The sequence below is a fragment of the Eublepharis macularius genome, chromosome 2 (genome assembly GCF_028583425.1).
Source record: "Eublepharis macularius isolate TG4126 chromosome 2, MPM_Emac_v1.0, whole genome shotgun sequence".
NCBI lineage: Eukaryota > Metazoa > Chordata > Lepidosauria > Squamata > Eublepharidae > Eublepharis > Eublepharis macularius.
Window position 1 is genome coordinate 229,423,276 of NC_072791.1, and position 23,529 is coordinate 229,446,804.

The window sequence follows — 23,529 nt, forward strand, 5'->3', positions numbered from 1 at the left end:
AGGATCATAATGCATAGGGACTATTTGAATATAAACAAGAAGAATTATAAATACACTGGCATATCAGTTAGCTCACCTTTGTACTTGCACGTGCTTCCGTTCAATTGACCAGGGAAGAATAGAAGCGGCAAACTGCCTAGGCTGCTCTTTGCTCCCCCCACCCCCATCTCGACAAGCCTTAAAGGACAACTTGGATTCTCTCTCTCCCTCTTTCTGCTAGGAGGAAAAAGAAACCTCGCCCACCCTCTCAGGTCACGGTCCTCCAAAGTCCGGCAGCACCAAAATATTGCTATCTTGGCAAGCGCATGGTCTCATCACAGCGCACTTCCGGGTGGGATTGGAAGAAACCCCTTCTTCCTTCCAAATCACGCGGTGACTCCCCATCCAAAGCCTGGCTTGGAGGTTAGGGGGAGATCTGGCAGTAGAAGGAAGGGTTAAACACTCTTTTCCCCACCCACCAGGTCTCCAGGCAAACAGCACTCCCATCTTCACTATGAGAAGAAACAAGACGGCAGCCCTGTTTCCAGTTATTTCCAGTCATTTACACTATTCACTGCAATCTGATTAGATTAAGGTGCCCCAAGCAATAGCATCAGAGAGTTCTCAACTCACTCTCTCACTACGAAGCGGTAACAGCCCTGCTAACGCCTTGGATGCAGCCCAGTGCTTCTGTGGGTGCAGAACTTCCTATCTGAAGAACTTGACTCTCTCATTTCCCCCCTCCTGTGCAGCCTCAAACGTCCCATGAACATCACCCAAGAGCAGCCCTGGTGGGTGCATTTTGGCCTGCGGTGAGAAGGTGGAGATGAGAATGTTGCACTTCACCGGCAGAGATCCTTGTGGCTACAGAAATGCTCAGCACGATCCAAACCAATGAGTCGTCCAATATATGCTAGGATTTCTTCTCAACAAAACTTAAGTACAGAAAATTGACTGTAATACCAATTATTTTATTTTAAGATGCAAACTGTTAAAGACTCCCAACAATAACAGGTTATATTAGCAGGATAGACCAGTAACTATTAAGACTGTAGGATACTTAATAATATTATTAGCACTTACTGGAGTCCATTACATGTAGAAAGCGCAGCTTTGGAGTTTTTGGTATCTCTGATATTCCCATGGTAGTAACAGTGCTCTCCACCCTGAAAATTAAGACATGGTTAACAGGAATCTTTTAATTTACAATTTTTGCAATTCATTTTTCAATAAGCTGGCATACACCTATAGCGTGGCCAGGTGATTCATTGCTTCAATGTATAGTTTAAGGTTATATAGAACCCCCCAAAAAGTTTCCAAGGAAACAATTAGTGTGCCATTTAGAATATAGAAGTTTGGGTGTGCTTGAAAAAAGAAACTGTGAAGTAAAAATGCTATATAAAATTCATCAATGATAATATCTCCAGAAAAAAAAACACTTTTCTTTGAATGAAACCTCAAAATAATTATTGCTATCCTAACAGGAAAATGATTGAGAAATTGAACAAATAGTCCCTTTAATAATAACATTAATAATAACATTCAATTTATATACCACCCTTCAAGATGACTTAACACCACTCAGAGTGGTTTACGAAGTATGTTATCGTTACCCTCACAACAACCACCACCACCCTGTGAGACGGGTGGGGCTGAGAGAGCTCCTAGAAGCTGTGACTGACCCGAAGTCACCCAGCTGGCTTCAAGTGGAGGAGTGGGGAATCAAATCCGGTTCTCCAGATTAGAGTCCTGCACACTTAACCACTACATCAAACTGGCTCTCTTTATTAGAGATGGGCACAAAACGAACCATGGAACAAAATTCTGTACAGAATGGCTGGTTCATTTGCACCAAAACACGCGTTCCGTGGGAACACGTGTTTATGGAACCAACAAATTTTTCCAGCCATTCCGTAGCCAGGTTTGGAGTTTCACAGACCTCGCGCCAGTTTCAGCCCATCTGCTAAATCCAGCACAGGATCTGTGAAATTGACAGCCCCTGAGCAGGAGAAAGGTCAGAAGTTTGTGGTTCGTTGTTCATGGAATGCCACAAACCACAAATCACATGGTTCAGGGTTTTTTTGGTTCGTGCCCATGTCTACTCTTTATCCATCTATGCTCCATCTAACCCAAACCCATGTGTGCCAGAGCTGTGAAAAAGGAAAAGTCAATGCTGGGATTAGGAATAGGACTGAAAACAGAATGGCCACAAAGACCCTGAACAGATAGATCTATGGTGTGGCCTCATTTGGACTACCGTGGGCAATTCTGATCACCATATCGCCAGAGTGAAGAAGGCAACCAAGATGGCTTCCTTCCCATGAGGAAAAACTAAACAGACTCTTCAGTTAGAAAAGAGACAACTGGGAGGGGGGGATGAGAGAGCTTTAGTTTGGTGTGGTGGTTAAGAGCGCGGGACTCTGACCGGGAGAAGCGGGTTTGATTCCCCACTCCTCCACTTGATGTCAGCTGGTTGACCTTAGGTCAGTCACAGCTTCTAGGTGCTCTCTCAGCCCCGCCCACCTCACAGGGTGTTTTGTTGAGAGGATAATAACATACTTTGTAAACTGCTCTGAGTGGGCGTTGTCCTGAAGGGTGGTATACAAATCAAATGTCATTTTTATATTATTATTATAACATTATGCATAGGGTAGAAAGAGTGGACAGAGTTAACTTTTACTCTCTCCCCCAAAATACTAGAACTTGAGGGCATCCAATGACACTGATGGGCAATAAGATTCAGGGCAAACAAGAGGAAATACTTATTTACACAACAAGTGAATAAGATGTGAAATTTACTGCCAGAGGATGTAGTGATAGCCACAGGCATAGACAGCTTAAAAAGGGAATTGGACGGATTCACGGAGGGCAAGCTTATCAGTGGCCACTTGCCATGAGGACTAAAGGGAACCTCCTCATGCAGAGGCAGTACCATTCTGAAGACCAGTGCCAGGGGAAGGCCTCAGGCTCTGTGCCCTTTGCTGGCTCTCCAGAGTAACTGATTGGCTACTAGTAAAGAGTCCAGTAGCATCTTTAAGACTCACCAACTTTATTGTAGCATAACCTTTCGAGAACCACAGCTCTCTTCATCAGATGCATCATCATCAGAAGCATCTGATGAAGAGAGCTGTGGTTCTCGAAAGCTAACGATGCATCAGACAAAGAGAGCTGTTGTTTTCGAAAGTTTATGCTACAATAAAGTTGGTGAGTCTTAAAGGTGCTACTGGACTCTACTATTTTGCAACTACAGACTAACACGGCTAACTCCTCTGGATCTATGATTGGCTACTGTGTGAGATGGGATGCTGGACCAGGTGGACCCTTGGTCTGATCCAGCAGGGCTCTTCATGTTCTTAACGCCACCCCTGCACATGACACAGAACCGGATAATGAAAAGTCCAGCATTCTCTCCATTAACAAGTACTTCCAACAAGAATCCATACAGGGGCCTGCATATTCTCAAGTGTTTCTCAGTCTCCAAGAAATTGCGCATACTATTTTATTGCTCTTATAAACTCCTATTTCTAATTTCATCTGAGTTTCATAGCTCAGCAAAAAATGGCAGCAATTATCAAGTGCATCTATAACTAACAGTGCACCCTAAGCGGTTATACCACTCTAAATCTACCGATGTCATTGGGCTTAGAAGTCTGCTTAAGACTGCACAGTCAGTCTCTTTCCTAGTATATGAGAATGCCCTTTCCTTGATCTTCTAAAAAATAAATCTATTGCACGTTTTTAGAACACGAAGTAATGATACCCGCAGTGGAACATGCGACCTCAAGGTTTTTATCTGCCTTTCCCAATCAATTGACTCTGAAAATATCCTCCATGAAACCTAGATTAAGTTACTGCAGCATGTAACGTTGGTCCATCTGCTGAGTCTAAAATTCTATATAATCTTGTAGTAAGATTCATGATTCAGCAACTGCAGTACTACTGCTACTGCAGCTGATAGCTACTTCGGCTCTGAATAAAAGCCAAGAAGAATTGTTCTGCATTATTGCAGTCATCCACATGGGAAAGTGTATGCACTAAGCCTTTCCACAGAGCAGCAGAGGACATGAGCATTTGCCGCCACGTTCTTTTCATACAATGAGACTGGAAGACTCAAGGCTTGCATACTTTCTCCCTGCCTGTCTCACCACATACACAAGCAAACATCCACACCAGGAGACCATGGTTATTTCAACAGAGTACCTCTCCTAAATATTGCATCCATCTTCAAATAACCATAGGACTTCCAGATAAAAATGTGGTCTCATGCATGATAAGTAGAGTGCTGCCACAAGTTTTACTCTCTTGCTACTAACTGGCAAACTCTCTTATTTCCAGGGCTTCTTTTCAGCAGGAACGCGGTGGAATGGAGTTCCAGAACCTCTTGAAAATGGTCACATGGCCACCAGCCATGTGACCATTTTCTCTGAGGGCAACCCACTGAGTTCCACCACCTCTTTTCCCAGAAAAAAAGCCCTGCTTATTTCCATTTGTACAAAGACAGAGAGAATCAAAATGCTACCTAGTAAATTTTGCAAGGGACTGGAGCAGGTGAACAGTAGTAAAAATCTGCAACAACAGTATGTGAGAAAGCAAAAAACAGGGCATGTCTCTGCCGCAAATTTGATAAGTCTTGCAAAGTATGGTTATCTATTCGCTTTTAGTATGTGTGTTACAAAAACCAAATATGATGATAGTCATTTTATTGGGTCTTGGCATGACAAGCATCATTCAAAATATGCATTTCAATTTAACAGCAGAGAAGGGAAAACAGTAAATAAGTTCTTCGCGAACAAAAAGAATCACAAGTTGATTTACTGATTCCCTGCTGCCATAGCATCTTGTATACTGCCAGTAATTATTATATTGTTTGCCAACAATACAAACACACTTGGCACTAATGCTACTGAAGTTGTATTTAGAGCAAGACAATGAGACTAACGATACACAGCATTTCGTATGCTACTCGTACTGAATGAAGAAAGCACATCAGCCAACCCCCCCCCAAAAAAACAGATTAGAGAGGTATTTTGCTTGTTCTATGTGACAAGGCACTTTGGGGTTTCTTCTCTAAAGAATGATGGCCTCATTTCTGAGGTTTTTTTCTTCAATATTTTGTTTAATATGTAGGCAATATTTGTGGTTCAGTCATAATGATGCTTTGCCAGAAAAGCCGCTTCCTAGAGTATGCAAAATGCTAGACACAAAATTAAAGAGCCTGCAGTGAATATGCTAGTGAATTTTCACTGTTCAACCACAAGAAAAGATTTCTACAATACCTTTGAATACTGTGGTTTTCCATCTTCATAATAAATCTCCACATAATCAGAGGATAATAAATCACTACAAAGAAATGAGAGAAAGGACATAAATAAAGATTGTAGGTAACTGCCTTGGCCCTCGCAAAGAGAGAGCAGGATCTGAGTCCAGTGGCACCTTAGAGGCTGACAAGATTTTCACAGTGTAAGCTTTCAAGAGTCAGAGCTCCTTTCTTCAGGCAAAAATATATAAACCAGCAGAACTGCAATAACTTTTAAAAATAAATGCATATTTTAAAAGTATTTTATACAGTATTTAAAAAGTATTTTAAAGTCAGCATTCTTCAACAAAAGACATTCAAAGGGCCAACAGGGAATTGCTGAATTTATCAGTTTGACAGTATTATCCAGGAGCGAAACATACCGGACAAAATTTCTCAGTGCCTATATGCATCAAATTGCTTAACATAACTAAAGAACTTGCGTGATCACCAAATAAAGATACTGTGAACGATCCCTGTGCTTATCTCTGTACTTTCACATTTACATAGAAATGCTACAAACTAGAGCCCTCTTTGGATGTCGTGAACTGGGAACTCACTGACTGCACCATGTGAGCAGTCCCCACAATGTGCCTGATGTATGCAGTTCTGCGTGATGCATGGATTTTCCACATGCCCCCCGTTCCCATACATTTGAGCCAGAACCCTGATTTTCTAATGTGCTTTACAAGAGACCTGCAAACACACGGTAGCTAAGCGTGAGAGGGTCAGAGCCTTCCACAGAACATAACCAAAGAGGGTGGGGAAACATGAAAGACAAGTTGGGAGAACTAATAAGGAAGGAAGTATCATTGTTTTGTAAGGAAGATTCCCTCCACACACACACGAGGAACAGGGACGGTGCAGTCAGGTTGCTTCAAGCGTACTGGCACCTAGGTTCTGTAACTGCAACTAGTTGTAATAACATTCAATTTATATACTGCCATTCAGGATGACTTAACACCCACTCAAAGCGGTTTACAAAGTATGTTATTATTATCCCCACAACAAAACTCCCTGTGAGGTGGGTGGGGCTGAGAGAGCTCTGAGAGAGCTGTGACTGACCCAAGGTCACCCAGCTGGCTTCAAGTGGAGGAGTGGGGAATCAAATCTGGCTCTCCAGATTAGAGTCTAGGGCTGCCAGACCCCCGGTGGGGGCGAGGGATCCCCCGCCCCCACCCTCCCACCCCCGCCCCCACTTACCTGGCCAGCAGGAGGGCGCGCACCTTCCAAGCGCGTGCCCCTCCGGAGCTGCGCGCCCCCCGCACACAGCAGCCCCAGGATCAGGCCTATTTTGGCTTGGATCGGGGCCCCGCAGGAGCATTCCTGTGCTCCGCAGGGGCCCACAACAGGCCCAATCCGCACCAAAACGGGCCCAATCCGCACCCGTTTTGGCACGGATCGGGCCCGTTGTGGGCCCCTGCGGAGCGCAGGAACACTCCCACTCTCCACAGGGGTCCAAAATGGGCCCAATCCGCGTCAAAACGGACCCGATCCGTGCCAAAACGGGCGTGGATTGGGCCCGTTTTGGTGCGGATTGGGCCTGTTGTGGGCCCCTGTGGGGCGTGGGAGCATTCCTGCTCTCTGCAGGGGCCCACAACGGGCCTGATCAGCGCCCAAACGGGGGCTGCGTGATGACGTCACTCCCAGAAGTGACATCATCGCGCTTGCAGGAGCGCACGTACGCGCTTTGCGCGCGCGCGCACAAGCTCCTCCAAGGTAAGAGCCAGGCCCCAGTCTCCCGCTGGGAGATCGAGGGGGCCTGGCAACCCTATTAGAGTCTCATGCTCTTAACCACCACGGTTTGTAGCATTACATCCTCCTGTAAACACACAACCTTTCAACAAAGGATTAAGGGAGCTTCCAGGTGCAGACATTAGCCCAGGCCAGCATGACCTAGCAGTAGGGTGAATAAAAATCAATGATTAAAAAAAAAAATCTTTTTTTTTAATTTAAATTGGATTTTTTAAATACAATTTTTGAGGAAAAATCTATCTAGTTTTCTATTTAAGATACATTATAGTCCAAAGGTTATCATCACAAAATAAGGATTAGTTTTTAATTATGTAGCATGAGGCTGTATATTCATGCAATGTTTAAATTGTTTGGTAAACAAATCCCGTTAATTCATTCAAAACATCATGCTCTTCCAGAGGTTTCTGTAAGATTATTGGGCAGTTTTTCTATCTAGAAGATATTATCACAGATGCCTGGTTTTACAGTTCTCAAAACTCTGAATTTGTGTCTGCAGAGATCACGTCTCTTCTTCTCAGCAAAAAGGTTATAAAATAAACATACAGAGTTGAGAAAAAGACCTTAATCCCATTGTTCCTTTGCAAATATTTGTATACAGAACCAACCCCTCACCTCTTAAGCGCTAAGTTTAAAAATTCAATGAATAGAAGAGTGTTGGGAGTGGGATAGATTTGCACAAGAAGCTAAGTGTGAGGAGTCTTTATGTCGAAAAACATGATTTAAATCTAGTCTTACTGACTAGTGATTTATTAAATTGTGATTTAAATCATGATTCGATTTAAATCAAATCCGCCCTGCCTAGCAGACTGCCAGGTGTTGCTGGCCCAGGGAAGCTGTGCTCGATAAAAAGAGTCCAAGTATAAAAGAGGAAGAGGCAGGAGCAGGAAGCTCACCCCGGAGACAGGAAGAGGGGCATGCCAGGTTTTCTCCCGGGCACTGTTGCGTTGGGTGTCCGGGTACCTGGCTTTGGTACCAGAGTGCCACTAGGGATGTTGCAGGGTCCTGCTTTGTGGAAGGAGGGGAGGTATACCTCACCCATGCACCCTCTCAAGCCACCAGCAAGCCCACTCAACCTAGCCCTGCTCCTGTGTCCACCTTCCGCCTTCACTTCCTTCGTCGCCTTCTTTCCTTGCTTGCTCACTTCCTCCATCCACCCTCCAACAACTCCTGCTTCACTCCTCCTACACAACCCACCATGCCCTGTGGGTGGACTTTCCTTATATCCTACCCCTCATCCCAGGAATGGAGGCCTGTTTCTCAGGACAGGCTACACGTTATGTCTTCAGAAAAACAGTGATGCTCGCAAAAGAATCAAGAAAAGGCAAATCTGTGCTCCCAAAGGGAGGGGGGGAAGGGCTGTGAACGATGGCCAGGTGTTTCTTTCTGGAAGCAAGTATTGGTCATTATGATTTTCCATCCAAGAAACAGTTTTTTCTTATTTATTTTTATATTTTATTTATATTTCAATTTATAAACTGCCCATCCTCAGGGGCTCTGAGCGGTGAACAAGTTAAAATAAATAAAAACGAGAAAACAACAATTCTAAAATCAACATACAATAAACAATAGTGAAATAAATTAACCAGGTGCAATGGGGGGGGAGAACCCCTCCCACCCCAAAGGTGGGAGGCCGACATGGCACCGCCCCCTTCAACCACCAAATGCCTGACGGAACAGCTCCGTCTTACAGGCCCGGCGAAATGATAATATTTCCCACTGGGCGCGGGTCTCCATTGACAGAGCGTTCCACCAGGCTAGGGCCAAGACTGAAAAAACCCTGGCCCTGGTTGAAGCGAGGCAGGTTTCCTTAGAGCTAGGGACCACCAGTAAACATTTGTCCACTGGTTGTTGTGGGTTTTCCGGGTTGTATTGCCGTGGTCTTGGCATTGTAGTTCCTGACGTTTCACCAGCAGCTGTGGCTGGCATCTTCAGAGGTGTAGCACCAAAAGACAGAGATCTCTCAGTGTCACAGCGTGGAAAAGATGTTGGCAGTATTCCGACCCACCAGAAAAATACAACAGATGCTACAATCAGCAAAAGACAGTAGAGACCCCCTCACCTCTGCAGGAGTATACCGTATACCCTGCAGCTGTGGACAAGTTTACATCGGGACCACAAAGCGTAGCATCCAGACAAGAATAAAAGAACATGAAAGACACTGCAGACTTGGACAACCTGAAAAATCAGCAGTGGCTGAACATAGCCTAACTCAAACAGGGCACAGTATCTTATTCCAGGACACCAAAATACTGGACAACACTTCCAACTACTTTGTCAGGCTGCACAGGGAAGCCACTGAAATTCACAAGCATAAGCAAAACTTCAACAGGAAAGAAGAGACTTTAGGAATGAATAGAGCATGGTTTCCAGTTCTGAAAAACACCAGGCTAACAAAAATACTCTATACCCGACAATAGCCCCGCAGAGAAGATTAGCACATCAAGCACCAATCCATATGCAAAAGAACCTCCTCAGGATACAGTGAAGCCTCCCTCCATTAGCATTCCACACCCTGGGAAACTCTTATAGGATGACTCAGCCCAACCCCACCCGTCCTGAGTAGATATAAATGACCTGCCAACATCTTTTCCACACTGTGACACTGAGAGATCTCTGTCTTTTGGTGCTACACCTCTGAAAATGCCAGCCACAGCTGCTGGCGAAACGTCAGGAACTACAATGCCAAGACCACGGCAATACAGCCCAGAAAACCCACAACAACCATCGTTCTCCGGCCGTGAAAGCCTTCGACAATATATTTATCCACTGATCAAAGCGGTCTCCAGGGAACATACAGGGAGAGGCGGTCCCGAAGATATGCCGGTCCCAACCCGCTCAGGGCTTTAAAGGTAAGAACCAATACCTTAAACCTGATTCGGAATTCAACCAGAAGCCAGTGCAGCTGGCGCAGGACAGGTGTGATATGTGACTGGTAGGATATACCAGTCAGGACCTGCACCGCTGCATTCTGGACCAGTTGTAGTTTCCGGATCAGGCCCAGGGGCAGCCCAGCGTAGAGTGAGTTACAGTAATCTAGCCTGGAGGTGACCGTTGCATGGGTCACTGTAGCCAGGTCCTGAAGCGTCAGGTAGGGGGCAAGTTGCCTGATCTGACGAAGATGGAAAAATGCCGACTTGGCAACCGCCGTAACCTGGGCCTCCATTGACAGGGAGGCATCCAGGAGCATGCCCAGATTCTTCACCACTGGCAAAGTTGCCAGTGGTGTCCCATCCAGGGCAGGGACACCACTGGCAGCCCCCGTCCCAGCTGCAGGACCTCCGTCTTCACCGGGCTCAGTTTCACCCTGCTCTGTTTCAACCATGCCATCACAGCCTCCAGAGCTCTGGCCAGATTGTCTGGGGCCGTGTCTGGCTGGCCGTCCATCAACAGAAAAAGCTGGGTGTCATCCGCGTATTGATGACAGCACAGCCCAAACCTCCACACCAATTGGGCAAGGGGGCGCATGTAGATGTTAAATAACATCAGGGAGAGTATCGCCCCTTGCGGAACCCCGCACACCAAAGGGTGACGGGGCGATAGATCTCCCCTAAGCGTCACCCTCTGTCCCCGACCCTGGAGAAAGGAGACCAGCCACTGTAAGGCTGTCCCCCTAATCTCCACATTGGCAAGGCGGCTGGGCAACAAATCATAGTCGACCGTGTCAAACGCTGCTGTGAGATTGAGTAACACAAGCAGCGCCGACCCGCCTTGATCCAGATGCCTGCAAAGGTCATCTGTGAGGGCAACAAAGGCCGTCTCCGTCCCATGGCCAGGATGGAAGCCAGACTGGAATAGGTCCAGAACTAAAGCATCATTCAGGAATTCCTGCAGTTGTACCGCCAACCGCCCGCTCAATCACCTTGCCCAGGAATGGGAGGTTCGACACTGGGCGGTAACTGGACGGGTCGGTGGGGTCCAAAGATGGTTTTTTTCAGGAGGGGCCGCACCACCGCCTCCTTTAACGTTCCAGGAAAACCCCCAGAGCTCAGGGAGATGTTAACAATGGCCTCCAAATGGTCCCGTAGCCCCTCCGAGCTGGCCTTCACCAGCCAGGATGGGCAGGGGTCCAGAGGACAGGTGGTTGGCCTCATCCCCTGCAGGATCCTGTCAACTTCATCCCAGGAGAGCAGCCTGAAATGATCTAATACACACCAAGAAGACGGCCAAGGGGTCTCCAATTCCCTTACTGTATCAACAGTGGGCGGCAGGCCACAGCGGACAAGATTTTGCCCGCAAAATAGCTCGCAAAAGCCTTGCAGCCAATAATCGAATTAAGAATTTGGTGGTCTCCCTGAGAGAGGGAGACCAAGGACCGAACTGTTTGAAATAATTGAGCCGGGCGTGAGCTAGTGGACGCAATGGAAGCAGCAATGAAATCCCTCTTTGCTGCTTTCACTGCCACCTCATAGGCTTTCATAAATGTCCTATAAGATGTTCTTGCCTCTTCGTCGCGCTCCCGCCTCCACACTCACTCTAGTCGTCTCAGAGACCGCTTCATCTGGTGAAGATCCTCGGTGAACCAAGGAGCTACCCGTTTGCGGGCTCGGAGAGGACGGCAGGGGGCAATAACGTTGATAGCTTCGGAAAGTCGGCCATGCCAATCATCCACCAGCTCATGTAACGTATTGCCAGGGGGCATCGGATTCCGCAGAGCCTCCTGGAAACCAATTGGATCCATACGTCTCCGTGGGCGAGCGTAAATCTGCTCACCGCACACCCGGGAAAGGAGAGGCATGCTCTGACGAGCCTTCAGAACAAAGTTAACAGTTTAATGGTTGTTGGGGGTTTTCCGGGCTGTATTGCCGTGGTCTTGGCAAGACCACGGCAATACAGCCCGGAAAACCCCCAACAACCATCGTTCTCCGGCCGTGAAAGCCTTCGACAATACATTTAACAGTTTAACTTCACTTTTCAGGGATCCAGAGGAGTTAGCCGTGTTAGTCTGTAGTTGCAAAATAGTAAAGAGTCCAGTAGCACCTTTAAGACTCATCAACTTTATTGTAGCATGAGCTTTCGAGAACTACAGAGTGCTGTGGTTCTCAAAAGCTTATGCTACAATAAAGCTGGTGAGTCTTAAAGGTGCTACTGGACTCTTTACTACTTTTCAGGGATGTCACAGAAATATTGACAAGGAACATATTTTATTAATTTGAAACACTTATACCTCAACAATTACCAAGGGGGTCATAGCAGCTAAGAGAATGATCAATAAAAAAATTTCATTATCTCTAAACAACTCCAAAAATATAAATAAGAACATTAAATCCACTAGGTATGTGAATCAAACCAGCAAGAACGAAAAAAGCTGTTAAAAATAGCATCCGCTTTAAAAAGAAGAAGAATATAGAGCCTCTTTGGCAGTTAAGTAGTTTTCCTAATACGACTTCCGGTTTGGGATTTATGGAGGTCTAACGCAGCTCCATTTGCGGAGCTGACCGGACTGCCGTTTTAACCGGCCGGAGGGGTGAAAATAACCCGCGGCCGACTGCTCTCAGGCGGGGAGCAGGCAAAGAACGCTCAAGACCCTAGGGTGAGCTAGATCTCGGACGAGGGGGGGCTCTACTCAATGAGTCTCCCCCAATCCTTGAGGTCCCACCTTGCGACGGGTCGGCTATAATCTCTGCGGCAGTGTGGGGCCAATTCGGCTGGCATAAGACCTACATACCCAAGCTTCGATCGGGGAGGGAAGTTGAGAGGAGAATTCAAGATCGAAACAGCGATTACAACCCGAGAAAGTTGAAGAGAAGGTAAAGATCGCTATCTCTTGAAACGGGACAGATTGACAAAAACAGAGAGGAAAGAAAGTAGATTTTTAAACTGCAACAGACTAGTGAAAAGGAGGTGAAGACTCGGCAGGAGTTGTATTTTAAAAGAGACTAAGTTTAAAGAAGTTATTACAAAAATCGGACTATTGTTTTGAATACCTGTGGTTTTGGAGCTGTGGGAAAAAGACACCATCGCGAGACCTGCTGTGGGAAGACGGGAGACAGGAAGTGCGTAACAACAATAGAGTGGCTGGAGAGAAGCGGCCCTTGCCGAAGGACAGGAAGTAGGGAATCGCCATTTTTGAAAGGGGAAGGGTCGCGGCTTCAGCGGAAGAGGAAGTAGGCCATTTTGGATTACAACAACATAGAGAAACCATAGAGAAAAGACGCCCGACATTTTGGATATTTAAAAATTTAATTTTGGCAAAGATTGGGACATTTGAAAAAAAGGAAAACGTTTAATTATACGCCACGGAGCTAAGGAAGAGAGCAGATTCGTGGGAGCGAGCTAAAGCAAGCCCCACGATGTCGAAAAAAGAGTGGCAATCGGCAATAGAAAATCTGGACAAAAAACTTGTAGACATGATGAAAGAACTTAAGGACACGAAATTGGAGCTTATTAAGGAGGTTAAAGAAGTTACACAGACAGTAAAGTCGGAGCTGTCAGAAGTGAAAAAAGGCGTGGAAACGATTAGTAGTGAATTACAAGGAACGCAGCAGAGAGTCAAAACAGTAGAAGACGCGATGGAGAATTTAATAGACACGCAACAGACAGAGATGAGACTGGTGAAGGGGAGGATGTCAGTTGCAGAAACTAAACACATGGAGAAGCAGCTTCGTTTTCGTGGTCTGCCAGAAGTGGAAGGGAAGTCAGCGCAAGAACAGATGACTGAGGTGTTGGCTGAATACCTGGGGAAGGAGGAGGAGGAAATTGTGGCTATCCTAGATGTGGCGTACCGTGTGAACTCGAGAATTGCAACCCAGAGGAAATTACCAAGGGATGTGATTGTGCAGTTTACAACTAGAAACATGAAAGAGAGGATTGTGACAAAACAATTTTAAGACCCATTGGAGATTGATGGCAAGACGATTATCATAATGAAGGAACTGCCTAGATCAGTGTTATTGGACAGGAAAAAATATAAAGTGCTAATTCAGACTTTGAAGGACATGAATATCAGGTACAGATGGGAGTTACCGGAAGGAGTGTCCTTTGAGTTTGGAGGGGCAAAAAAACGCATCAGATCTGAGCGGGAGATGGAGAGATTTATTAAGGACAATGAAAAAGACTTACCAACAAAACCATGAATATGGAGTGTAAAGTATTATCTTGGAATGTAAATGGACTAAACTCACCGAATAAGAGGAAAAATATTTTTCATTGGCTACTAAAACAAAAATGTGATATTGTTTGTTTGCAGGAGACCCATATCAGAAAACAGGATGTAAAATACTTAAAATCTGGAAAATTGGGCAAAGAATTTGTAGCGGCCTCCAACAAGAAAAAAAGAGGAGTGGTGTTGTACATAAAAGAGGAGCTGCAGCCAAAATTTGTTATGAGAGATGTGGAAGCTAGATTTGTAGCAGTGGAATGCAATTGGAATTTAAAGAGAGTGTTGGTAGTCGGGCTTTATGCACCTAACGGTGCAAAGGAAAGCTTCTTTGAGGATTTAAGGAAGCATTTAGACGATCTTGTATATGACCAGATAATTCTTGCTGGAGACTTCAATGGAGTGACAGATTTGGAACTAGACAAAAAGACTACAACAGCACAAAAGAAAAGAGGACTATTGCCAAAGCTTTTTTTTGAGTTGATTCAACAAGAGACTCTCGAAGACGTATGGAGGAGAGAATATCCTAAAACCAGACAGTTTACTTTTTATTCTGCAAGGCACCTTACATTATCAAGAATTGACATGATCTGGGCCTCAAAAGACTTAACGTTATGGACTAAGGAGGTAGAAATAATGCCGATGGTAGGCTCAGATCACAACCCAATTATGTGGAAATTTGGAAAAAGGAGAAAAAGGAAAGCCTGGAGAATAAATGAGGACTTGTTACAGGAAAGTGAGAATATGGAAATACTGAGAAGAGAGACAAAGTTTTTCATACAATACAACGTGAATAAAGAAGTACCAACCAGCAAAGTTTGGGATGCGTACAAGGCGGTTGTAAGGGGCATACTAATGGACTTAAATGGCAGAGCAAGGAAAAAGAAAGAGGAGAAAAGACAAGAGATTGAGGAGAAAATAAAAGCCAAAGAAGTACAGTTAAAAAAGAGACCAGGAAAAAAGAAAATATACCAGGAAATTAAAATTCTTCAAGAACAGCTAACAGCAATGAGTAATAAAGAATTGGAATGGAACCTTAAAAGACTGAATCAAAAAGCGTTTGAGGGCGTTAATAAACCTGGGAAATATTTGGCATGGCAATTGAAGAAGAAAAGGGAAAAGAAAATAATAAATAAAATTTGTGAAGAAAATAAAACGTACCTGGAGCAGACTACCATTAGTAGAGCCTTTTATAAATTCTATGCTAAGCTGTATAATAAAAAAGAAGTAAACAAAGAATCAATAGCATCATATTTGGAGAAAACCAAACTTCCAGAAATCTCGGAACCTTGGAGAAATAAGTTGAACAGTGAAGTAACTGATGAGGAAATAAGTAAGGCAATACAATCCGCAAATCTAGGAAAGGCGCCAGGGCCAGATGGACTTACGGCTAAATTTTATAAGACAATGGCCAATGAACTGGCACCATTCCTAAAAGAGGTGATGAATGGAGTTTTTAGGGATCAAAGGATTCCAGACACTTGGAGTGAAGCGAATATATCATTGATCCCAAAAGAGGGCCAAGATCTGACTAACGTGAAAAATTACAGACCTATATCATTACTTAACAACGATTATAAAATTTTTGCGAAGATATTGGCGGAGAGACTGAAGGGGTGGCTCTCGGAAGCCATAGAGGAGGAACAAGCAGGCTTTTTGCCAGACAGACAAATAAGAGACAATTTAAGGACAGTGATTAATGCTATTGAATACTATGACAAGCGTTGTGATAAAGAGGTTGGTTTCTTCTTTGTGGACGCTGAAAAAGCGTTTGACAATTTAAACTGGGACTTTATGTTTGCCACTATGGAAAAGCTACAACTGGGAGAAAGATTCAGCAGAGCAATTAAAGAAATTTACAGAGACCAGACTGCAGCAATTGTAGTGAATGATGAACTGACCAAGAAATTGACGATTAGTAAAGGAACAAGACAAGTATTGGAGTATTGGAGATTCTGATGATACAAATACGACAAGATGAGGAAATACGAGGAATAAAAATAAAGGACTATTCATATAAGGTCAGAGCATTTGCAGATGACATAATGTTAATTGTAGAAGATCCATTGGAGAACATGCCAAAAGTGATAGATAAGATCAAGGAGTTTGGAGACTTGGCAGGTTTTTTTATTAACAAAAAGAAGTCAAAGATATTATGCAAAAACATGACTAAGCAGAAACAACAATTGTTAATGGAAACAACGGATTGTGAAGTAACTAGTAAGGTGAAATATTTGGGAGTTGAGCTGACTGCAAAAAATATAGATTTGTTCAAGAATAATTATGAAAAATTATGGACTCAGATAGAGAGAGACTTGATCAAATGGAATAGATTGAACTTGTCATGGTTGGGTAGGATTGCAGCAGTTAAGATGAATGTTCTACCAAGAGTAATGTTTTTGCTACAGACAATACCAATCATCAGAGACTCTAAACAATTTGAAAAATGGCAGAGGAAAATATCAGATTTTGTTTGGGCAGGCAAGAAGCCTCGAGTGAAAGTGAAAGTTTTACAAGATGCAAAAGAAAGAGGCGGAATGCAACTGCCCAACCTGAGACTTTACCATGATGCAATCTGCCTAGTTTGGTTAAAAGAGTGGATGACACTAAAGAATAAGAAACTATTAGCCCTAGAGGGATATAAAAAAATTTTTGGATGGCACGCATACCTATGGCATGACAAAGTAAAGGTCAACTCGATGTTCCTGCATCATTTTGTAAGGAGAAGTTTATATACAATCTGGAAGAAGTATAGAACTTACCTACAAGAAGGAACTCCCTTGTGGGTGGTTCCGTATGAGGTGATAGACCCGAGAGCTGTTGATAATGAACAACAATGTTTAACATACAAAGATATAACTAAAATTGAAGTATCTAAACTTAGAATAAAGACGCAAGAGGAACTATCACCTAACTATGATTGGTTCCAGTATAGACAGATTAAAGACTTATACAACTCGGATTCTGCAAAAGGGGGCATACGAACAGAGAACTCGGAACTAGAGCAGACCCTTTTTAAAGAAGATAAGAAAAGAATATCCAAGGTATACCAAGTACTGTTGAAATGGTATACTGAAGATGAGATAGTTAAAACACAGATGGTGAAATGGGCTATAAATTTCAATAAAGAAATAACAATGGAGGCATGGGAATACTTGTGGAAAACTACAATGAAGATAACGACATGTACTAATATTAAAGAGAACATCTACAAAATGATTTATCGTTGGTACATGACACCAAAGAAGATTGCGCTAGGGAACTTGAACACTTCTAATAAATGCTGGAAATGTAGGAAGCATGAGGGCTCCCTCTATCACATGTGGTGGTCGTGTGAGGTAGCTAGGCAGTTCTGGGGGGAAATAATAAGAGAAATGAGTGAAATTTTACAGTTTCAAATAAATAAGAACCCAGAACTCCTGCTCCTAAACTTGGGAATGGAGGGAATTCCAGCCCATCATAGGACGTTGATATTTTATATGACTGCAGCAGCTAGACTTTTGTATGCGCAGAAATGGAAAGTACAAGAAGTGCCAACTATTGAAGATTGGATCTACAAATTGCTGTACATGGCTGAAATGGATAAGATGACAAGAAAACTGAGAGATCTGGACTCAGGGCAGTTTAACACAGACTGGGAGAAGCTGAAACAATATCTGGAGAAGAAATGGGAGGTGGGAGGAAAACTGTGGCAGTTTGAGAACTACTGAAGTATAATAAAAGTATAAAAGAGAGGGGTGACTTTACCGGGGGAGGAAGAGAAATGTGAATTTATAAGCAGTTAGACTAATTGATTGAGATATATATAGATATGTAAAGATTAATTGATAGAATATTGATAGAGAATAATTAATGATAAGGTTTAAACATGAGGATTGAGTAATTAACAATATTTTCTTTCTTTGATAAGATTTATATGCACCAAACTGAATGCATAGAAGAGTTAAATTGATTGATTATGTGATGAGGTATATAGAATTACCATAAAAAGATGAAATGAGTAACATATAGAGAACAAATCAAATTGTTTGATTTAAATGTGGGAAATTTTTATGGTTTATGATATATAGGTTTATGATATATAGAAATATTCAAAACTGGAAAATGGGATAAATTGTTTATCTAAAGACGTACAGTTTGGGTGTATAATAAGTAAAGGAGTTAAAGATGTACTGCTTAATATAATGGAGAATGTATATTTGTTTTAGACAGAGGAATTTAATAGAAGTAAGGGAAAAGGGACAGAGGGTGGGAAAGCTGTTGGAAGTCAGCAAAAGGGGGGGAAAGGGAGGGGGTTAGAAACGAAAAATTAGGGGAAAATTGAATGTAATGTAAAAACAATAATGCTCTAACCCAATAAAAAAATTTTTTTTTAAAAAAAAGTAGTTTTCCTAATACAAGTAAAATATCCTAAGAAAGTCTAACAGTGAACTCTTTTGCAAAAAGCATCAAGAGAAAGGCTTTGGCTTTTTGAGATATGGGATCTGGTTATGAGATAATGGGCCACGTCCAACTAACAATTTATTTCCTTCTTTCTTTTGAAAACTCCTCGATATCCTACAATGTCAGATTAGTCTGCAACACGTAACTAACAGGGAAAATACAAACCATGTGGTTAATGGTTCGTCGCGTTTCATGAACCATGAACCAAACTTTCACAAACCTGCCCCGGTTCGTGAACCGGTTTGTTTGGTTTGTGAAAATGTCACTTTGGGGTTAGCAAATCGTCACTTCTGGGTCAGCAGGTCTGCAGAAAGCCCATCCCCCGTTACCTAGGAAACTGATTGATTGGCGCCAAAGGAAGTCCATAAAACTGTTTGAACCGGTGTGGTATAGTGTACATATGAAGTTGCCTTATTCTGAATTAGACCCTTGGTCCATCAGAGTCAGTGTTGTCTGCTCAGACTGGAAGAAGCTCTCCAGGGCCTCAGGCTGGTCAGGGGAAGAGAAGGCAGGTACATGCACACATATACACACAATTTAATTAATTACATTTATTAAATTTCTAACCTACCCTCCCCATGATCGGGCTCAGGGCGGGTAACAGCATTATTAAATAACAACAATAAATACAATATAAATACAAGTATAAAACTCAGTTTAAAAACCATAAAAACATATCCAACAGCGGCGAAGATGTTAAGACTATACACCTCTTCAGCAATCAGAGGGGGTAGGGCAGGCAGGTCATACATGTTTCAGAGAGCAACAGAACAAGGCCACAGCAGAGAGGCAGACCAGGCAGCCTGCCCAGACTCAACCACTACCATAGGCCTGGCGGAACATCTCCATCTTACAGGCCAGGCGGACCTGTAATAAGTCCCACAGGGCCCTGGTCTTGACGGAGAGAGAGTTCCACTAGGAGCCAAACTACAAGTGACACCTGACACAGGTTGGACACTTGTCAGCTTCCCTCAAGTTTTGATGGGGAATGTAGGCATCCTGGTCTCGCAGCTTGGCTCTCCGACTGCTGTCCAACCGACTTTTCAACTGTCACTTGTCCAACATTCTGCCAAGCTGCCTACATTTCCCATCAAAACTTGAGGGAAGCTGACAAGTGTCCAACTAGGACCACCAGAAGATGTTGACTGGCTGATCAACATACACACACGCACACAGAAGAACCTGCAATATATACTGTCATAGGTTCCCCACCTCCCCAAGTGGGAAGAAGTTCAAGGATCAGCACTAAGTTAGTTCTTTTTGAAGGAAAGTGCACTGAGGACTAAATATTTGTTTCAATTTACATACATACAAGCAGAGTTCACCCAGAGGCATTCCCACCGGAAACTAAACCCACTATCCCACATCAGAGCTCCAAGGTGATCCTACACAGTAAAATACTTCAGCCAATGCACAGCAGTAGCTTTTTCTCTCTCTCTCTGCCTGTTCCAAACACAACTGTTTCTTCACATGTACAACTCTCTCCCGCACTCCCTTCCTCAGCTGGGAGTCAGCTTCCTCAAGCTCTGATGGGCATGTGAACTGAGCAATGGGTGACTGTATACTGCTCGGAGTGGCCATAAAGTTGTCCTGAAGGGTGGCATATAAATCAAATGTTGTTGTTGCTGCTGCTGCTGCTGCTGCTGTTGAAAAAAAGTATCTACCATTTAGGAAACAGGAACAGGTTCCCCAAGGTATCGCCCACACCTGGGAGGAAGCCTGGGGCATGGAGCACCCCATCCGAATGAGCTGTGTTGAGGAGAGAGAGGGGAGCCAGGGCAGGCAGTGGGGTGTCCCTCTAGCTGCTGTGCAGCAGGAGCAATGGCTTACTCCTTCCCCAGCAATCAGGGTTCAGCAGGAGAAAGACAAGCGCTCTGGTTGGCTGCTGGCAAAAAGGAGGCAAGGGGAAGGATGCTGGGGCAAAAAGTAAAACTCTGCACACCAGCAGCCGACTGGGTAAAGCACAAGGAAGTCAAGCACTTCCCTGCTTTATTTCCTGCTCAGCTTCCTAGAGCTCCAGGGGCAGAGAAGAGAAGAAGCAAGCAGGAAAATAATGGCAGGAAAGTAGGGGAGGGGAGTGCACTTCCTCTTTCTTGGGCAACTTGTGTGTGCGTGCGTGCGTGCGGGCATATTATCCTCTTGGGTTTTGTGGGGATGTTTTATTTTCCCCACCTTTAGTTTTTTCCAAGAATATTTTCTCTCACCGCTAGGGGTGTCTTCTGTTTATATTCCGAATGCCCCCTTTCTGTGTCTGTGTGCCCATCTGTGCAACACTCTTGGGGCCACCTCCTCTGCCAACCACTTTTTACTTGGCTCTGCCTCCTGAAATGCATGTATAATGGTGGTGCCTACCAGCCTCTCTCGAAATTCCAAGGATGTCCACAGGTCAGGGACCCCTGCCTTACCCTGAAAGACACCAATATATGTCCTCAATCTAAACTAACACTTGACATGACATTTTACTTATGTGATAAATTAGTGACCTATCTAATTAAATCAAAGAATAACATAATGTAATGTCTGAGCCCCATCCATGCCACAGCTATCACTAACCTGTTCTGAATCAATGTACCTTGATGTCATATTGATAATGCCATGAGTTAATGTTTCATGCTGTACCCTAATGTCATATTGCCAATGCCATAACAGTTTCTTTCACAGGCTTATTGCAGGTGCTTATCTAACCGACTGTAGAATCTTTCAGTGCTCATGACCTTGTATACTACTCACTCCCATGCATTGCTCTGTCTTGCTTTCTCAGTGACTCAACTTGATAGTACAAATATGTGAGCCATTCTCACACTAAGTTCACGTCAAAAGTCTTGTTTACTGTTGGGAGGGGGAAGGAGAAAACGTGTGTGTTAAGAGGAAGGATTTTTCCACATGTCACTATTCCTGTCAATTTTGCTCTTACTGCTTAGATGCTTATCTTGCTTCTGAGTAATCCTATGGACATATATATGGAAATGATTTGATTTCTGAATAAAACCATTCAACCAAGAGCCTGGACTTCTTGTTGCAACGGAACAGGGATCTGTCTGCCATGTCCTGCCATCCACAGCCTGACACGTAAGATGTATTTTTGAATCAAATCCCCTCCAGCCTTTTAACTCAGTTGGATTCCAAGTCAATTTCAAAAAGCAGAGGGGAAGGGGAGATTTTTACTAGTTTCTCTCTCATCACAAACCCTCAATTAAGTCCTCCGGTTATTTCCAAGGGTCCTGCGTCACCCAGGACTCAGAGCAGCATTTTAGGGAGCTTAGTAGACTGCAGAGAGGACAGGGAGACAGGGAGGTCCCCATTCAGCCGACATAAATAGGAGGAATCAAACACACAGCCAAATACGAAATCACATGGACATAATTTCAATTAACATGTTAAAACACTGAAGTCAAGCACTAGGAATCGAAGCAAATCCCAGTTCAGATAAAATAAAATTTCTGAATCAGACGTTAGGAGGAGTACTGCTAATACTGTGGTATGGCATTTTTAAATAACTTGCCTCTTCATTAACCAAAGTGTTTTATAAAATCACATCTTCTCTCTGCGAAATGGTCACACCGCTGACAAAATAATCACAATTAGACCTCAACTGAACTTCACAAGGAGGAGGAACCTTCCGTATTGTTGAAAAATATTTGTGCTGATTCATTTTTGGCTTCGATTTGCTGAAACAGTCAGGTACGGCAATAGCGGCTGATCGTGCATTTTCTTTCTGCAGCATTCTGCACTTAAGTGATTTCACTCTTGCCTTTGATTGAAGTATAACGTTCACTTATTTGACTTTAGTTTTTATGTTCTATAAATTCGCCTTTAGCTAGGAATTTGGAGCAGTTTACTAACAACAACAAAAGTTATTTAAAACTAGGAAACAGTAAGATAATGCATATCGCTATATTTTAAGAACAAGTAGTATTTTTTTTAAGACTATGTCTTTGATCTGACTTTTTGTGCAACTTGCTACCAAGCGGAAGTATGGCTGTGCCTAAGTCCAAAGTGTTGCTGCAATTAGGGGTGGGCACTTCAGGTTTCTGATTCAGGTTTTTAACCCAAATTGGGTCCAATTTGGAAAGATTCAGAATTCCTAAACCAGCCCCAGCCTTGCTCACCCGGTTCAGGAATCCCAAAGAAAAGCTTACCGAAGTGATTTGTATCTTTTCTAGCTCTTTGCATCTGCAAACAGCAAAAAACGTTTCAAACTTTCCACCCCCTCCTCCCCTTCCTATCTGCTGAAAAAAGCGGTGGGGTGGGAAGTTTGGGCATTTCAAAGCAGCAGGGCATTTGAAAGCGGCATACTTGCACAGCAAGAAAAGTGTTGCTGTTTCAAATGCCCCACTGCTTTTGCCCACTCTTCAAACGCCCCGCCGCTTTTTTCAACTGATGGGTGGGGGAGTTCCCTCTTCCTCCTCCCATCAGTTGAAAAAGCTGCGGAGTGGGAAGTTTGAAGCTTTTCTTGCTGTTTGCGAACGGCAAAAAAAGTGCTCCTTTGAGCTTTGGTGTGCAGATTCCTAAATCTTTACGGAACACACCAAAGCATTTAAACACCCGAACTTTTTTCCCACTTCAGGTAAATCCTGTGGGCTTCCCCGGTGTCCACGGCCCCATCCAGTTGGTCCGCCGTGGCGCCCCTTCTTCCCCCCCCCCGGGGGTAGGTGGCCTCTTTCTGCCTCAGACTCGGGACAGGGAAGGGAGTTGCTCTACCAGACTCCTTCTCCTGCCCAGCTGTACAACCATAAGCACTCCTTCCAGGCCACGTCAGACTCCTTCCTCCCTGGCTTCACTGAGAGGCTTCATTTGTATACCCCCCTCTCCCCCCCATTCTTTCCTCCTTCCCCAATTCCTGTCCCCTCTCTAAATCCAATCCCTCCTCTACCAACCTCTCTCCCTATCCCTGTGCTTCCCCTGAACCCTTCACTCAGCTGTGTTGGTTCCCTTGTGGCCAGACCCTTCCCCTCAAGCC

At 43.9% G+C, this 23,529-nt stretch overlaps 1 protein-coding gene across 1 annotated transcript in view; it reads right to left on the bottom strand.

Annotated features, from left to right (window-relative positions):
• Nucleotides 1-23,529, bottom strand: part of ADAM23 (ADAM metallopeptidase domain 23) — a 145,791-nt gene that overhangs the window by 92,317 nt on the left and 29,945 nt on the right. The window contains 2 exon segments of the mRNA XM_054970140.1: nt 1,063-1,145; nt 5,256-5,319. Of these exon segments, the coding sequence (XP_054826115.1) occupies nt 1,063-1,145; nt 5,256-5,319 (147 nt within the window).